This window comes from Oratosquilla oratoria, chromosome 14 (assembly GCF_046742065.1).
Source record: "Oratosquilla oratoria isolate Oo_2021 chromosome 14, ASM4674206v1, whole genome shotgun sequence".
In the NCBI taxonomy this organism is placed as follows: Eukaryota; Metazoa; Arthropoda; class Malacostraca; order Stomatopoda; family Squillidae; genus Oratosquilla; species Oratosquilla oratoria.
The window spans coordinates 24,639,041-24,658,341 of NC_134790.1; the positions used below are offsets into that span (position 1 = coordinate 24,639,041).

At 39.8% G+C, this 19,301-nt stretch overlaps 1 protein-coding gene across 2 annotated transcripts; it reads left to right on the plus strand.

Moving 5' to 3' along the window:
* Positions 1-470: 470 nt before the first annotated feature.
* Positions 471-19,072, plus strand: Fkbp12 (peptidyl-prolyl cis-trans isomerase Fkbp12). Of its 2 annotated transcripts, none has more exons than XM_076197852.1 (4): positions 471-581; positions 16,331-16,378; positions 16,706-16,818; positions 17,518-19,072. In XM_076197852.1, exons 1-4 carry the CDS (start codon positions 545-547, stop codon positions 17,647-17,649), a joined length of 330 nt encoding a protein of 109 aa, XP_076053967.1. In that variant the 5' UTR covers positions 471-544; the 3' UTR covers positions 17,650-19,072. The 2 variants fall into 2 exon arrangements, with proteins under 2 accessions (XP_076053967.1, XP_076053965.1); XM_076197850.1 differs by lacking the exon at positions 471-581 and adding an exon at positions 1,099-1,162.
* The last annotated feature ends 229 nt before the right edge of the window (positions 19,073-19,301 follow it).

Genomic DNA, 19,301 nt, shown 5'->3' on the forward strand with positions numbered 1-19,301 from the left:
ATAATTAAAGTAAGGCGTTTATTGACCGGGAGTTGACAGCTCAATGTCAAAAATATTTCTTCAGTTTTCCTTATCTCTCGAACTCACACTGACATTGACCAACTGTCCGTGACTAAGAACAACGGAAGCGTTTAAAATAGTCCCCCAGGATGATTTATTGCCAAATCATATATTGCTTGACTAGGGCGTAGCTTCTCGAGTTGTTTTACGTGTGACTTCTACCTGGGAAGTACCTGCAAGATCGTGCAATCAACTTATGCTAAAGAATTGTTCAAACTTTATTTTCGCTTGAGGGTCTTGCCTGCACAACGTACGATTAACGGTAAATATGTAGAACAGAACCCATGTCAATTATCTTGAATAATCCATACGTAATAAAATGCAATAAAGAACGAAAAATAGTGCACTTGGTATCCCTTTGGATATATTCCGACATAATGGGGTAGGTTTCTTGAAAGCAAATCCCGGCATCCAAGACCAGCAGTGAATCGAGCGTCACAGTACATAGCGGACCTTGCTGCAGATATAGTGGGACCTCCTCGAAATGGGTGTAGAAATCGAAACTATAAGGCCTGGAGATGGTAAGTCAGTGTAATAAACTGCTTAACATTCGCCTTAACGTTTGCCAATGTGAATTTGATTATATATTTTCACGTGTGCTAGAGCTTGTTAGTTTTCCTATGGGGCTACTCTGGTATGGAGGACCGGTCTTATGCGCAAAACTTTTGGTTTTATTCTACAGGAAATTGTCAAATAATATGGTTATAAACTACTGCTTGACGAAACTAGCATTCTCACGCAGGGGTTAGGGATTTTTAATACTTGAATTGGTTGGGATTAACGTTCGGGATGGAGTATCGATGAACGCAATCGGTTTTAAGGAAACTGGAATTATGGTTAGCAATGGCGTTTGCATTCCTGAGGTAGAGAGGGCGCATGTCACCTCAAGGTCGGCCACTCCTCCGCAAGAAATAATGCATGCACTTATTGCTGTAACCAGGGAGGCAAAGTAGAGGGGAAATACCATAGCACATATAAAGTTTACCGGTTAAGTTTTCCATTCGTTAGTGAAGTCGACCTTCGCTTTACCTCGAGTGAACTACTTAAACTGAGATGGTGGCGTGTGTACTTGAACATGGCCGATTGACTACACCGACTTCTAGTTAGTGATATGAATATATAACTTTGCTAGTTTTGCTTTTAGATTGCCTAAATTTGGAATATTGGAAGGGTGGCAAGGTGAAGTGACGTTCTAAAAAGTAATTATTGATCTGCATTCCCTCGTAGAAATGTCGGTGCTCAGTCGTGATATAGACCCGGTAGTGGACTATATAAAATATATTTCGTTACTTGTTCCTCGGCAAGAAAATATCTGTGCAACATCATTGCTATTTTTGCCCTAAAGTCAAAGAATCTTCACTTAAACTAAGTGACTAAATCGTGGATTTAGGGTACTTAGGAACCTGTGAAGAGACGTTAGGCTTAATGGCTCTAGGTGTTCATTTTGGCAAAAGCGTTTATTAGTTAATCCTTATTGACTTGAATAGGTTGTCTATTTTTGGTGTTGATTGTGTAACATTGGTGTTGATATATCCTGTGGAATGTGGGTGGCAATATTGTAAGAAAGACTTGCCATACCAGTAGAGTAAATATAGTGTAAATCAATATCTCTTAGCAAGCAGGTTTATAACCATCACAACCAAAATTGGAGCATTTGTAGGTTATATATGTTATTGGGATTAATGAAGTGATATCCTTGAAGCACTATTTTTCTCCTGAATTTTTGCTGGTGCCACTGAAGGGAATTTTGATGATGAAATTAGTACACCTAGTAGAGGGTGTTGAAATTTATCATATTTGTGTGTGTGCATATATATGTATATACAAGTGTGTATTATTTATTTTATTTTTTATCTATTTTTGTATTCTAGAAACTACCAACATGTATATCACACTTTAGTAGGCCAACATTTCATTTTAACTGTCGTGAGTTGCATATGAAAATTTTCATTTAAACTATTATTAATTTTTCCAAGGGGGAACCCATTGCAGTAGACCTGATTATTTTTTTATATTTGTTGAATAAAGACAAAATTTAATAGAATGATGCATGAGGATGTAAGCACTTAAACTCTTCTTTTCTCTTCCTTGTTTGCTTGTATTCAGAGTAAAGCTTTGTTTAACATTGTCATATATGGACAGTAAACTTTTGTGCAAAATAATGTATCTGGGAATGCAATTACTAATATAGATTATATCCAAATCTGAACCTAATTTGTTGAAACGTATCAAAGTGAGAAAGTTGCATTGATATATTAGTATAGTCTGTGCTTAGAGATGAAACATTTTCTGGTTGCATGTGTTGCTAGGCAGTTTTTGGAATTTCAGCCTTGTAATCAAAGGGAGGGAACACAATAATTTGGCCTTCCCAACCCTTCCTGGCTGTGCCTTTGTTTATAGGTTACAGAGGAACTTTAAACATCAGTTCCTGCAACCATTCATTCTCTCTCTCCCTCTCTCTCTCCCTCTCTCTCTCCCTCTCTCTCTCTCCCCTCTCCCTCTCCCTTTTCCCTCCCTTCCCACTCCCTCTCTCTCTCCCTGCAACTATATTTAGCATACTCCAGTGAAAAGAACTTTAAATAGTTGCTCAACACACTCCTTCTCCCCTTCCACCACACTTATTTCCATATTTGTCCTCTCATCATCTTCCCTTTCACCTCCCTTCTCTCCTTATCACTTTCCACTCTCTCCCTCAAATCTCTCCCTTCTTTCTGTGTTCTTTTTCCCTCTTCTCTTCTCTCCCTCCCTCCCTCCCGTCTTGTCTGTCCCTCTTTTCTTTCCCTCCCAGACTCCTCTCTCCCACTCAACCTCTTTCCACCTCCCTCACCCTCCCCCCTCATGCAAGGTATTGACTGCATAAATTTTATGTGCTCAATGGGTTAGACTTTTGCGATACCCTCTTGAACTAGTCACACAGCATTCTTTTATGATTGGAGACTAATCTCCACTCAAAGAAGAATGCTGATCTCACTTCAACAAATCCTCCATTTCTCTTTCTGCTTCATGCCTTGGGCACAACTGTGTCGGCCACAAAGCCTCTCCAGGCTTTCCTATCATTTCCTACTACCCTTTCTGTCTCGCAATTACCACCTCACTCTGTTTCTTTGGTGTGAACCAGTCTCTCCTTCCCCATCTCCATCTCTTCACCTCCTCCCCCTCTATATCTTCTCCCTATTTCTTCTCCCCATCTCTCCTCCATCCTATCTCCTTTTCCTACCCTCTCTCCTTCTCTCCTCCTCCCTTTCTCTATCTTAGGAAATTCATGCCTGTAGGATGTTGCTTAATCCAAAATTTGGCCTCATCTCTACAACACTTGCAGAAATACACATTAGAGAAAGCCAACTTTTAAGATGTTACTTGCTAAATCAACCCACACCTCAACTCGGTCCCCAATATAAATCCAGAGATGATATTCCAAAGACACAAGAATGGCATGGAATATTAACACTATTGACCTGGTTATATACATCATATGTACACACGTACCAATGGCTTTTCCCCCCCTTACAAGGGTTGTAGTCAAAGGCATAAATATACTACCCATTTCATCCTCACATACTCCACTCCCATTCACCACCTCTCCCTCCCTGTTTTCTTGGCTCCTGGATGACTGGTTATCCCTCCATCTCGCCCACTGTCCTGGGCCAGAAACAACGCAGCAAGGCCGCTTCATTTAATCGGCAACACCCCCCCCCCTCTCTCTCCGTCCCCTCATGCAGATAGAAGACTGGGGGGGGGGGATCCTTTTGGGCTGCATCAAAATATCATTCACACATACTCCCTTAACCCACTCCTTTCCATGCATCACAGCATCATCCATACACAACCGTACTCCACTCTCCTCTATCATCTGTCTTTTCACTTCTCTTTCCCAATTCCCCTTTCACCCCACCCATCTTATCCTTGGTTGTTCCTTCATGTTCACTCCATCCACACCTCCCATCTACACTTCTTTTACAAATCTTTCTTCGCTTGTTCTTTCCATGTGTCCAAACCATCGCAATACTCTCATCAACCCTATCTCTTAACTCCCCTTCCACCCCCGCTCTCCTCCTCACCTCATTTCTCACTCTATCCAGCCTAGTAACTCCTATCAATACTTCTTAGGCTTTTATCATAAACACACTTAAACTCTTCCTCTCATATGTTCTGTTTCTGCCCCATAAAATGCAGTCGGCACAATCACTCCTTCATACAATCTCCTCTTAGCATCCATCCCCAAATGCCTATTTCTCATTATGATCTTTAATCCCCCAAGAAATTTACTTGCTTCTCTCAATCTACATTTTAACTCCACCTCCACTCTTTCCCACCATATTAAGCCCCAAGCATCTAAAGCTATCCACTTCCTCCAGTCTCTCTCCCTTAATATTCTCTTCCAATTTGCTTCCATCCTCTCCCCTTGTACATCTCATCACCTTACTTTACCCACATTTATCATCAACTTCTTTCACACACGTTCCCAAACTGAATCGCAAACTTCCATAGTCTCCTGATCCTGCTATAAGTGCAGTGTCATCAGCAAACAACAACTGGCTTATCTCCCACCTCTATCCATTTTCCTTAACATCTCTAGTCCATGGCTCACCCTTGCATTTACCTCTTGCACCATCCATGTATAAATTGAACAGCCGTGGCAACATGACACACCCCTGGCGAAGTCCCACCTTTACTTCAAATCACTCTCTCTCTCCATCTAAATTTAACACAGGCTTTACTCCTGTAAAAACTCTTGACTGCTCTCAGCAGCTTTCCTCCTATCCCATATATCTGCAATACCTCCCACAGTTACTTTCTGCCCAAAAAACATACCTATTCCTAAAGCTTTCTCATGTATTTGCCTTACCACAAAAATCTGATCAACGCAACCCTTACCTGTCCTAAACCCACAGTGTTTCTCACCAGATACTCCCTCTGTTCTTCTCCTAAGCCTTTCAAACGTAAGCCTTACCAACTACACCTGACAAACTGATCCCTCTGAAACTACTACTCACAGTTGCCCCCTTTTCCCATGTAAAGTGTATATATACAGGCACTCAAGTCCTTGGGCATGCTACTCTTTTAGACAAACATTAAACCACCTCATCAGCCAGGCCACCATCACTGTACCTCCCTTTTTTTTTAGGCACAGCATGACACCCATCCAACCCAGGTACCTTACCTGCTTTCATCATTTTAGTAACTGCTTTCAACTCGTCTTTTCTTATTTCTCCTCCATTTTCCTCACATTCATCACTATCATTTTCTTGGGCTTGCCTTTCATTTCCTCTCCTCCTTCACATTTAACAACTCCTTGAAGTACTCTGCACCTCTTCCTCTTACTGCTGTCTCTTCCATTATCATCTCTCCATCTGCACCTTTAACTTTTTCTTCTCTACTTGATTTGCCCCCCTCCCCCTCTTAATTTCCTTACAAAACCTCTTTTTATTACTTTCAACATTTTCTGTCATACTCTTACCCCTTTTCACATTGGCTCTCCTTTTTGCCTCCTTTATCTTTTGCTTTACTTCTTATATTTTTTCTTTATACTTCTCATATGATTCTCTCATCCTATTTTGCAACCAATCTGTGAATGCCTGATTCATCTCTATTAGAACCTTCTTTGCTTTATCATTCCACCACATTCTACCCTTCTATTTCCTCTAATCCTCCTTGTTCCCATACATCTTTGCACACCTTTTGAAACATCCCCATTCTTCCTTCACTCCCTCCCATTCTTTTCTCAGCTTCTTGTACTCCTTGTTTTTCTCGTTTTAGCAGTTTACTCTTAAGCACATCCTTACCTTCTCTCTTTTCCCACTTTCTCAATATATCCTCCACACTCAACTTACCTTCCAAAAAATTATCTGGATGTATACACAAAAGACAGAAAATGTAATTTTTCACTGCCCAGTATACACTGAACATTTTGACTAATTGTTTTACCCAATTGTAGTATACAGAAAAGGAACAATGTGGGTTCTTGTCTCCTATCCAGTTATCATAGCTTTAAAATTCATGTATGGTTCAAACTTGGACTGTGTGTCCTTGTACTCAAGTTATACTTAGATTTAAACCTGAATATTGCCTTTTAAGCTATTCCAAATATTTATGCTTCTTTATAGAAAAATATATATCTTTACATCAGATATTTCTTAATTTGCTTTTGCATACTTCAGATATTTATTTCTTAATTTGCTTTACACACTTCAGATATTTATTTCTTAAGTTGCTTTCATGACTTCATACAGCCCTCCCATCCCAAATCAGAGATCTCTATCAATGTAGTCTACCTCCATCAGTGACCTTTGATATTTCAATGTTGGCAGATCCAATGCTCTCGGTCTCTTCATATGGTTTATCTGCCAGACTGGGAACCTGTTTGTTTGCAGACCTTTGTATCCTCTAGATCTTATATTTTTCACACTTCAGGGACCTTACCATTGACACGTTCCAGTCATGGTTTCAACAATTTTTTTGTCATTTTTATCCATGTAGTGGAAAGCTACTTTAATGTTCTGCACAGGACATGTCTCTCCTACAATTTTATGTTAAGTCAGGTGGTGACGTGTCATTTATCAACACTCCCAAATCGTTTTCTTGTCTTTGTAATGGATTTGCTTCGCAAGGAATAGTTCAGATAGCTTTCTTGAGCTATTGCCCATTTTCAATATTTGGCATTTTTTTGTATTGAAATTAGTTTTCCATTCATAACTCCATTTCATTATTGTGTCAATCTTTTTGCAACAATATACCTAATTTTTTGCCCATGATCATTGAATCATCTTCAAATATGTTGGCATAAATTGTTGTGCCTTCCATCTTGGATAAGGAACATTACAGGTGCTAGCACCTAACCCTGTGGAACTCCACTGGTCACTGCCTTCCATCCTGGCATTTTATCCTTTAAAAATTGTCCTCGTGCATCTTCCTTTCAAAAATCTTTTTGAGAAGTATTGATTAAGAATTTACCCAACGACATCAGAATGATAAACTAAATATTTTGTAATTTTCATGGATTTAGAAAGGGCCACTCCACCAGTATGCTGTTCTTGAACATCACATAATAAGTGTTAAAGGATTTAGTAAGAAGCTCCACAAGAATTAACTTTCATGGTGGCAACTGTCAGTATGAAGTTTGATGGTTTCCAGACATGCTATCAAAAAACTTGTTGAAGCTAGCATCTACAACAATGACTAAAAATTTTTAAAAATTTTGCCAGACAGTACCCTAAGATAGCCATGTATCTGGGACCAAATTACTACAGTGGAGTTTCTCAAACATTATTCAACCTCATTGCAAATGATTTCCCCACACTAGATCCAAAGCATAACACAAAAGTACTTGCATGTGCAGATGACCAAATGACAACAGGGCACAGCTGCTAAGAGCATCCATACTTACTTAAACTAGAGTAGTATCTCAGGCGAAATAGAATGGAACCTTCCTCAATATTCTTTAGTAATTTTCCTCACCCCAAATGACCATGAATCAAGGAAACGTTCAATAGTAAAATAGAACTGCCATATCCTTTCATTGGAGAAGAATTGAAAAAAGCTAATACTGAAGAACCAACAAGAAAATTAATATACCCAGATTAGTAGCAATCATGGGTTTGGTGAAAAGAAGAAAATGAATTGGTCTGTAACAGTTCTTGGAACCACACCCAAATTCACCTTTCCCTTACTGAACACATAAATTGATGGGCTCAGTTCTGTGTAAGAGCCCTCAATCCTACCCACACATCTCTTGTCATTACACAAGCACAACCAACTGAAAGCAGCAACAACAAAAATCACATGGGTAGCATACTACTCAAACATCAAAACTTACCACTTACAGGACTTCCATACAAAACTACTTGGATCACAAAACCAGCATTTTAAAACCAACCACAAAGCTCTACTACTGGAAACCTCTCCAGACATTAGTCTTACAGAAAAATCCCTCTCAAGGGAAGCAAAAGTGACACTAACAGAGAATAGGCCAAACTTCAGAAACAAACTGCTCCAGATGTGTCAAAGACACTGAACACATCCTGCATAGCCTTGCCTTAGCCCCAGCCAGATAACACAACATTTCTTGAAAAGGACTTAACAGTTCAGTCCATGGGCTGTTGCCAGTTACCTAGGAACTGTAGATCTTCTGTAATAGATCAGCTAACTAATCTGTTGCCCCAGATCTCTTTTACAAGAGACTTATGGCCCCCAAGTAGTGGGCAAGAGCCACTGAATTTGCCCATAAGTTGCTCAAGGAAGAAATACTGTGTTGCTGCAAGTATGGCCAAGGTATTGGGGCCTTCTGGGCCTTCTTTGTTTTGGCTGCATCAGGGCCATTTTTCTTTTATGGTAGAACAGGGACAAAGGATTGATTAGCAATTTTCAGTAACTGGGTGCTGGATTACACAAGTTAACAGTTCTTGTGTTGTTTTTCATGTGATGCCACACCATGCATTGTTAATTGGTTCCAAAGGTCATGTCATAACCCAGTGTTTTATGTAAATTGGACATGAGGGAAAGCCCCATAAAATTAGTACAAGATAATTATGAAAGATTATAACTTGTTAAACATTGAAGGATAGAAAATTTTGTGGTCAAATATATTTTTAAAGAATAATGAACACTTGAACAGATAGATTTAAATGAGTGCATAGAGGGTTTAGGGAGAAGTGTAAATGTAATAGTACTGGGAGACCTTAATGCTAGGGTAGGAAAGGAGCCAATTGATGGAGTGGTAGGGAAATGTGGTGTTCCAGGAAAGAATCGTAGTGGAGAGTTGATGGTGGAAATGTGTCTAGAAAGAGAGTTGATGATAGCAAATACAGTGTTTCGGAAGAAAGTCAAGCATAAGTACACATGGGAGAGGGTGGTGGAGGGAAAGGTGGTAGATAGAGCTTTAATGGACTATGTAGTGGTAAATAGGATTATGATAGGAAGAGTTAGGGATGTACATGTGCTAAGGGGAGAGGGTGGGGGAATATCAGATCATTTTCTGGTGGAAGGTAAGTTGAGAGTGGAGGACAGATGGAGGAAGAGGAAAGGGACAAAAGGTAGGGAGGTGCTTAGAGTGAACTCTCTAAACAAAGAGGAAAAGGAGAAGGAGTACAAGAGGAAGCTGAAGGAGGAGTGGAGGTAGGTGTGGAGGAGGAATGGGGATGGTTCAAGGAGGGAGTCACAAAGTGTGCAAGGATGGTGTGTGGAACAAGAAGGTCAGGAGGAAATAGAAGGAAGGGTAGTGAATGGTGGGATGAGGAAATGAAGAAGGTTATAGAAGAGAAGAAGCGAGCTTTCACAGATTGGTTACAAATTAGGACGAGGGAGTCATATTTACAAAGGATTACAAAGGCGGAGCATGCCGACAGGAGACCTTTTGGTCCATATCTAGGTCGGATGCAAAAAAAAATCATAATAATAATAAAATAATAAATAAAAACTATAATAATGTAAATAACAAATAAAATACATAAATGCATACGTATAATTAAATAATAAACAAACAAGTAAATAGTAAATAATGATAAATTGACATATAACTAATAATAAATGAAAATCAAACAGACAAATGATAACGAAACAAAAACAAATATAAAATTAATTATAATCATTACAGCATCTTGCTTAGGTGTTTATCTAAATGATTCTTAAAGCTTCGAACTAACTACATTGCACTACCTGTGCAGGAACTTTATTCCATTCATTAACTACACGGTTGGCAAAGTTGTTTCTACCTACTTCCAAATTGAATCTATTTCCGGACAGTTTGAGACCATTGTTTCTTGTCTGATTCTCATTCAATGTGAAAATGTTGTCACTTTTGATGTTGTCAATTCCCTTTAAAATCTTAAAGACCTGTATCAAGTCACCTCTGAGTCTACGCTTTTTTAGGGAAAACAGATTCATATGAGACATACAGGGAAAAGAAAAGAAAAGTAAAGAAAAAGGTAAAGGAGGCAAAGAGGAGAGCAGATGTAAAATGGGGTAAGAGTATGACAGAAAATTTTTAAAGTAATAAAAAGATGTTTTGGAAAGAAATTAAGAGAGGAAGAGGAGACAAATCAAGTAGATAAGAAAAGGTAAAAGGTGCAGATGGAGAGATGATAATGGAGGAGAAGGCAGTAAGGGGAAGATGGGCAGAATATTTTTGGGAGTTGCTAAGAAAATGAGAGTGATGAGTGAGGAAAATGGAGGAGAAATAAGGAAGGATGAAGTGAAGGCAGCAGTTAAGATGATGAAAGCAGGTAAGGCACCTGGTCTGGATGGATGCCATGCAGAATGTCTCAAAAAAGGAGGTATAGTGATGGTGGACTGGTTGGTGAGGTTATTTAATGTTTGCTGGAGAGAAGGTAGAGTGCCAGAGGACTGGAGGAGTGCGTGTATAGTTCCACTTTACAAGGGAAAGGGGGACAAGTGTGAATGTAGTAGTTTCAGAGGGATTAGCTTGTTAAGTGTAGTTGGGAAGGCTTATGGGAGGATCTTGATTGAGAGGATTAGGAGAGGAACAGAGGGAGTAATTGGTGAGGAACAGTGTGGGTTTAGGACAGGTAGAGGTTGTGTAGATCAGATTTTTGTGGTAAGACAGATATGTGAGAAAGCTATAGGTAAGGGGAAGGATGTTTTCTGGGCCTTTATGGATCTGGAAAAGGTTTACGACAGGGTAGACAGAAAGGCACTGTGGGAGGTTATGCGGATATACGGGATAGGAGGAAAGCTTCTGGGAGCTGTCAAGAGTTTTTATGAGAGTAGTAGAGCTTGTGTCAGGATTAGAAATGGAGAGAGTGAGTGGTTTGAGGTAAAGGTGGGACTTCGTCATGGATGCGTTATGTCACCCTGGCTGTTCAACTTATACATGAATGGGGTGGTGCGAGAGGTGAATGCAAGGGTAGTGGGTCAGGGATTGGAGATGGTTAAGAAAAATGGAGAAAAGTGGGAGGTGAGCCAGCTGTTGTTTGCAGACGACACTGCGCTTGTGGCAGGATCAGAGGAGGGATTGAGGAAGCTGGTGACAGAGTTTGGGAGAGTGTGTGATAGAAGAAAGCTGAAGATAAATGTGGGTAAAAGTAAGGTGATGAGATGTACAAGGGGTGAAAGTGGCAGTAATCTGGAAGTGAGCATTAAGGGAGAGCAACTGGAGGAAGTGGATAGTTTTAGATATTTGGGTGCAAATGTGGCAGGAAAAGGTGGAGGTAGAATGTAGATTGAGAGAAGCGAGTAAATGCCTTGGTGGTTTAAAAAGTGTAATGAGGAATAGGAATCTGGGAATGGATGCTAAGAGGAGACTGTATGAAGGAGTGATTGTGCCAACAGCACTGTATGGAGCAGAAACATGGAACATGAGAACAGGGGTGGAAAGGGAGCTGGGAGATAGGATGGATGAAAGAGTATTAGGATGGTTTGGACATATGGAAATAATGAGTGAAGAAAGACTAGTAAAGGAGGTATGGAAGGCAGATGTGGAGGGAGTGAACATGAGGCGACGTCCTAGGATGAGATGGATGGATGGGGTGAAGGGGGCTTTGGGGAAGAGGGGAATGTCTGTTGAGGAAGGACGGGAGAGGACAGAAGACAGAGGTGAATGGAGAATGGTTGTATATGGAAAATGTTGTGATGCATGAGGTGGATTGGACGGGGGAATGGGGGTGAGGTAGTGTGTGTGAGCAAAAATTTTGACGCAGCCCGAAGGGATTTCTCCCCGTCCTCTCCTTTATATGGGGGGACGGAGAGGGGGGGTCACCGATTTAATGAAGCGGCCTTGCTGTGGATGTGCTGTGTCCTGCGACACTGCTTCTGACCCAGGGCAGTGGACAGGGTGCAGGGATGACCTGTCATCTAGGAGGTGCTAAGATGGGAGGGAGGGTGGAGGGGTGTGGAGTGTTTTCGGGGATGAAATGGGTGGGAATGTTTTTGTGCCTTGTCCTTTTTGGCTACCCCCCTGGTAAGGGGAAAAAAGCCTTGGTATATGTATGTATGTATTGAACAGATGTTCCAAAATTGTGTATATCTGTTATTTCCAGTCATACATAGATTTGAATTAATGTATTGTTCCAGCTTAGCTATATCACTTTCTAAGCTGTTCAATTATTTTTGTATGGTTACCTATTTTTATCTTGATTCTTGTACCTGACATAATATTTTAGATAATTTTGCAAAGACTGTCATTTATATTTTGCCTTAGATCTTGGTGTCCATCAAAACTAATGTATGCATATGATAATGTAGATTGTAACAATGTATGATGTGGTGTCAATGGTGGGTTTAGTGCAGTGAGCCAAACATCCTTATGTTCTGCTCATTGGGAAGGGTTTTGGTTTCTCGAGTGTATCTTTAAGTCCATACCTTCAAGGGGAGCCCTGACACTATAAAAGGATGGCAAATCCCAGAAGGCACAGTGCATAGTGGTCGAGAAAAATAAGAATTACCAGGGTTGTGGTCCAAAACCTGGCGTCTGGAACAGGCCCAACACTCTCTCAACACCTCATCTCTCACCATCCTGTACTCATTTTGTTCTGTCAAGAAGAGCAGCATACATCTGCCCTCACAGTTCCTACAAGCCAGCAACATTGATAAAACTCTGGCCCACTTTCATCCAAAATACATATAACCCATTCCATACACATATGCATCTCCACTGTAATAACTACCTTTTTTCATAGCAAATGTACTAATACACAACAAATTGGACTTGCCTGCACACTTAAACATACTACAGTGCAAAAATACGTTAATATAAACATAAACTTGCAGAGTGGTAGGAATTTTTATGCAAGCATACCTTACATTAATTTTCGTACAAGAAACTAAGAACTTGACAGACCACATTACAGTACAATTAGAAAAGATAAGAGTTGAACTTGTAACAAACTCAAAGGTATCATTCTCGCACATTTTAGCCACCACATTTGTCATTGACACAGGTGTTAAGTTTCGGGATCCCTTCGGGGGTATTGTAGCCACATGGACATTTTTTCAGTATCGGCTCCTCTCCCTCCCTCCCTCCCTCCCTCCACCAGTTATCCTCATTTCCTTCTGTGGTTCATACCTCTTATATTTTTTATCTATTGCATCATTACATTGTTCATTGATACATTTCAACAACATTAGGCCTACCTCATGATTCTTCAACTTCTTAATCTTTGGTTCTAATACAGCGAGTTCTGTACCTAGGGCTGCACACTCCTACTTCATGGTGCATATTATGTGATGATAGGATTGAAGGATTTTGTGTATTTCTGTACCTATCATTTCATATTCTATTGTATAGCAAGAATTTGTGTAGATGTTTATCGGGGGTGGTTTTAGTGTATCCTGTTGAACTTGTACCTTTTTTATTCTCTCTTCCCCTCTCCATGTTGTGAAGGCAGTCACTTGTTTGTATACTATGGTTAGTACTTCTTAAACCAGTGCTTGCTATATATCTTCTTGTGATTACTTTTTGTTTTTACAGTCAGGTCTTTTGTGTGGACTGAAGGATGTCTAGACTATAAAAACCATTTGTCTGTTGTATCTGATTGTGCTTTCTTGTTGAACTCAATATTTGTGTTGAATAATTTGATTATATATATATTAATGTATATACATATACTTTTTTTTTTTCCGTTCTCCTCCTCCTTATATGGAAGGTAACAAAAAAAAGTCATGAACTCCATTCCACCCCACATACTCCACTCCCAATCACCCCCCTCTTCACTCTTATCTTGGCTCCTGGATAACGGGTCATCCCTGCATATTGCCCACTCCCCTCTGTCGGAAGCAGTGTCGCAAGACACAGCAAATCCACAGCAAGGTTGCTTCATTTAATCGGCAACCCCCCTCTCCATCCCCTCATGCAGAAAAAGAGAAGATGGGGAGAAATCCCTTTGGGCTGCGTCAAGTTAATTTTCACACTCCCTCACCACCCATCCCCCACCCAGTCCCTTTCATGCATCACAGCATCATCCATACATAACCATTCTCCATCACCCCAATCTTCTGTCTTCTCCCTTCCTCAATAGACATTCCCCTCTTTCCCAATGCCCCTTTTACCCCATCCATCCATCATGTTTACTCCTACCTCTGCATTCCACACCTCTTTTACTAATTGTGCTTCTCTCATTCTTTCCATGTGTCCAAACTATCCCAAAGCTCTTTCATCGACCCTATCTCCCAACTCCCTTTCCACGCCCATTCTCCTTCTCGCCTTGTCTCTCACTGTATCCAGCCTAGTAACCCCTAACATATTTCTCAGGCTCAAACACATTCAAACTCCTCTTTTCCTGTCTTGTTCCATTTTTCTACACCATACAGTGCTGTCAGCACAGTCACTCCATATAATCATTTAGCATCCATTTTCAAATGTCTATTTCTCATTAGACTTTTTAATCCCACAAGGTATTTCCTTGCTTCTCAATCTAAATTGTACCTCCACTCCCCTTCCCACCACATTCGCACCCAAGTATCTAAAAATATCCACTTCCTCCAGCCTCTCTCCCTTAGTACTCACTTTGTCTGCTGCCACTTTCTCCCCTTGTACACCCTATCACCTTACTTTAACTCCCATTTATCTTCAACTTCCTTCTTCTGCACACTCCCCAAACTCTGCCACTAACTTCCTCAATCCCTCTGATCAACACAAGTGCAGTGTTGCCAGCAAACAACAACTGGCTTCTCCCACTGTTCTCCATTTTCTTTAACAATCTCCATTCCCTGGTCCATTACCCTTGTGTTTACCTCTCACACCACCCCATCCTTGTATAAATTGAACAGCCAAGGCAACATAACCTACCTGTCCTAAACCCACACTGTTCCTCAGCAATTACTCCCTCTCTTCCTCTCCAAATCCTCTCAATCAAAACCCTCCCATAAGCCTTCCCAACTACACTTAACAAACTGATCCCTCTGAAACTACACTCGCACTTGTCCTCCTTTCCCTTGTAAAGTAGAACTGTACAGACACTATCCTCTTGAACAAACATTAAATAACCTTACCACCCAGTCCACCATCACTGTACCTTCATTTTTTTCCATTCTGCTTGACACCCATCCAATCCATATGCCTTACCTGCTCTCATCATCTTAACAATTGCCTTCAACCTCATCATTCCATATTTCTCCATTATGGTCACTCATCACTCATTTTCTTTGCTTCCCATTGAAACTATCTATCTTTTACCTCCCTATCCTCCTTCACTTGTAACAACTTCCTGAAATATTCTGCCCATCTTCCTCTAACTGCCATCTCTTCCATTATCATCTCTCCATCTGCACCTTTTGCCTTTAATTCTCTACTTGATAGCCTCCTCTTCCTCTCTCAATTTCTATCCAAAACATCTTTTTATTACTTTCAAAATTTCTTGTCATACTCATACCACATTTCACATCTGTTCTCCTCTTTGCCTCCTTTATATTATGCTTTACTTCTCTTTGTACCTTGTATGATTCTCTCGTCTTATTTCATAACTAATCTGTGAAGGCTTCTCTTCTACAACCTTCTATGCTTCTTCATCCCACCACTAGCTACCCTTCTTTCTATTTCCTCCCATCCTCCTTGTTCTACACATCCTGTGCAACTCCCTCCTTGAATCGTCCACATTCCTCCTTCACTCCCTCCCACTCCTCTCAGCTTCTTGTACTCTTTTTCTTTCTCATTCAAGCATTTTACTTCAAGCACCTCCCTACCTTCTGTCCTTTTCCTCATTCTCTATTTATCCACCTTCCAAAAAAAAAAAAAAGTCTGATATTCCCCCAATCTCTCCCCTTAGAACATGTACATCCTTAACTCTTCCTACTATACTCCTGGATACCACTGTGTAATTCATTAATGCCCTATCTACCACTCTCTCCCATGTGTACTTGTGCTCGACTTTCTTCCTAAATGCTGTATTTGATATCTCTCTAGACACGCTCCAATTACTTTCATCTGTATCACATCCATGCACATTAAAAGGTTCAAACCTTAGGGTTCTGGACAGAAAACTCCCAGACACTTTTCATGAATGTCCCCTTTGGTGCTACAGGGAACATTTGGTGGCAGTATTCTTTTCCCCTAACACAGGGTTTTATACATATATTAATTTATTTATTTTTTTTTTTTTTTTATTTATTTATTTTTTTTTTTTGTGTTTAAAATGCCAGGGAGTTAGGATGGTGCAATTTTAAGATTGCCGGTACTTATCAAGTAGTGGTTGAAGAAATATTGAGGCTTGTATTGTTTGGCCCAGGTGTTTTACACAGTAGTGCCTTCTGATATAGATGAGAATAAAATATATTTTGATTTGCTTTAGAAATTAATCGATTTGTGTCTTCTTTACACCCACAGGTGTGACGTTTCCTAAGCCAGGCCAAACGGTCGTTGTCCATTACACAGGTGAGTAGCAATTGTTTCTGTATTTGGAAAATTAGACTTTGTAAGTTCACCAAAAAGGATGCAGTTTGCAGTAGTGGTAGCTGTTAAAACTTTTCTCATGATGTATTTGAATGTATACATTTTAGTAAAGGTTACTTTCTTGCCCACTGTTGGTAGTGAGGATATGACAAGACCATGTCATGGTATTTGTCTTCGTTTTCTTTACCAAGAAGTTCTAATACCACAAATTTGTGACAAACACCTAGAACTTAATTTTAATGTGATTTCCATTGATATTAATGTTTTGAATTAAGTACATTTTCTTTTAATGTACCATTATTTCTACAGGTACATTGACGAGTGGCAAAAAGTTTGATTCTTCACGAGATCGTGGGAAGCCGTTTAAATTCCCAATTGGTCAAGGAGAAGTTATTCGAGGGTGGGATGAAGGCTTGGCACAGGTAATGATAGGTTGATGCAAGGTGTAATTTTTGTTGGCCACCAGGATAGGGTAGAATTATGTATAAAAGGTTTGAGCAAAAGTGTAGTAGTGATGTATTTTTACCCATAGGTGTTAGTGACGAATAAGCATCTTGGTCTACTTGTTGTAAATTTAAGAGGTCATTGTGTGGTAGTAATATCCTGGTTTCTCTATTCTTGGTGTGGAATGGATCGGAATGAAATTCTTGTGTAACCATGAAGACCACATAAGCCCAGTTAGTCATAATACAACCCAAAGCTCATTTGTTAATCACCAGTGTTGCCCCAAGTTTCACTGACTGAAAAGCCACAGACCCATCTCTAGATCTTAACTTTGGACTTGCCTGTGTTTTATTAGTGTGGGTCCTTTTTTATGTGCCCATTTATTGTAGCATGAGGGAGGTGTGCAGTTGTCAGTTGTCAAATCAGAATTTTGCATGAATGTGAAGGAAATATAGTTAAAGGTATTATATGGTGGTGAGGGTATTTATAGCTTTTGAAGATGGGCAGCAAAGAGATGATTCTCTTATGACATTCATTTTGTAAGGCCATGACAAGGAGGCACATGTTATCGGTCTTCTCATTCATTAAGATTAATATAGTCCAATTATAATCACACTGCCATAGGCACATTGTGCTAGTGTAATGGATGATTTGAATTATGTTTTTATTGTTTTCAGATGTCTGTTGGACAGCAAGCCAAGTTGACTTGCTCCCCTGATTACGCTTATGGATCTCGAGGTTTCCCCGGCCTGATCCCCCCGAATTCTGTCCTCATATTTGACGTGGAACTTATTTCTGTTGATCCTTAAGTAATGTGCTTCATGAAGAGCACATAAGCCCACACCAGGAATGGCCCTGTCTGTTGTCATGTTCCTTCATTTCCTCCTTCAATTTTGTATGAACGATTGTGTCATTTGTTAGTCCTTTCCTTTATCCTAGTACAAAATAGGTTATTTCAATCTGAACAACGGGTGGGGATTCTGAATGTGAACTTGGAAGTTCTGACTTATTTTCAAGTCCTAGTATCTAGCATACTTTTATACACTTGTACGCTTGGGGACACTTAAGCGAGTTTGCTCTTAAGTTGTCATCAGAAGAGCATTTATTGAAGGTAATGTGGGTTCTGAAAAGCCAATATATGCACATGAAATATGTTTTCATATTTTAGGCATCCAGGCATTATATCATATGCAAACTCCTTTCTTAGGATTTCAGCTTTTCTCTTGATGGATATTCCCATAGCTCATGTATTCAGGGTACTATGTTTAATGAACCACACAACTGTAATAATACAAAATGTACTCTTAAGCATCACGCTTTTATTTACATGAGCGATTGTATGGAGGAAAGATATTGCTTTGCAGTATATACCGATGATAGATTTCACTAGTGTCCGATAACCTCCCCCCTTCCCCAATGATCCTGCTGTAGTTTTGAAGATTATCGTGAAAATGGAAGGGTTTCAGCCAAGCGGACGGAGTCGTTTCCATTTTTGTGATATTCAAAGCATTTCAGGCCACATAAACTGCCAGCTTAACTATGTATGGATGCAGCATTGCCAATAGAGTGTCAAGGGCCATTGTGTAGGAATTTGCGCCTCCAATCTAGCATGTAAATACATGGTTGCTAACCTTTGAGAAGGTTGCAACGTGTCACACATGCTTCATGATTAGTACCAACAGTATGTGTTGAACTGTAAATGTATTGAAGATTAGGTCAAGCAGGGACATACTAGTTGTCCATTTGTGCAGACATTGTCGCCAATTGAATGTTACTGCAGGGAACCTTACCAATGTACTACATTGCAACCTCCCCCTCCCATTTCTCTATGCCATGTTTATTGTACATTTTAATGCTGGTGATTTCCTAACCTCCCAGTGAGATTGCAATGCCATTATACATACAAAAAGATGTTTTTGTAATTGTTCAGTACAACCCCAAAGTTTTCATATCTGTACTAGCCAACAGATTCTTTTTTGGAATTTACTGATTATAATGACTTTGGTGACAGTTTTAATTGATCTCATGGCCAATATTTTCTTTTCTCTTCTCATTTCCAACTTGATATTGTAAGACTGACATCATTTACATAGCTTTTGTGTGAACAGCAGTTGATTGGGAAGGACATTTGCTCTTGTCCTTGTTTCAGTGAGACTACTCTATTGTCCTTTTTCATTTGTAACTTTTCAGTACAAGGTTCTTCTGGTCAAATAAACTTGGAAAATATGTATACTTTTCATTTTATTCTCAGTTTCCAAAAGATGTCGTATTCCGCTTGAAGAGGATCACAGTAAGTGATCGAAATATACGGAAATTCGTTACTTCCTTCTTTTCTCAAATCCAAATAATAGTGGGTTTTTAGTGCAATTACTAATGTGTAACGACATTACTGGACAATGTCTGTGTTTGTTATTTTCATAAAGATCAGAATGAATTTTTCAATGGAGACTTTGGCAGGGAT

Excerpts from the sequence above, each read along its gene's own strand:
- Fkbp12 (XM_076197850.1), top strand. The coding sequence starts at position 1,114 with ATGGTGGCGTGTGTACTTGAACATGGCCGATTGACTACACCGACTTCT. Across the intron at positions 1,163-16,330 it reads ATTGACTACACCGACTTCTA|GTGTGACGTTTCCTAAGCCA; the intron begins GTTAGTGATATG and ends TTACACCCACAG. Across the intron at positions 16,819-17,517 it reads GGGATGAAGGCTTGGCACAG|ATGTCTGTTGGACAGCAAGC; the intron begins GTAATGATAGGT and ends TATTGTTTTCAG.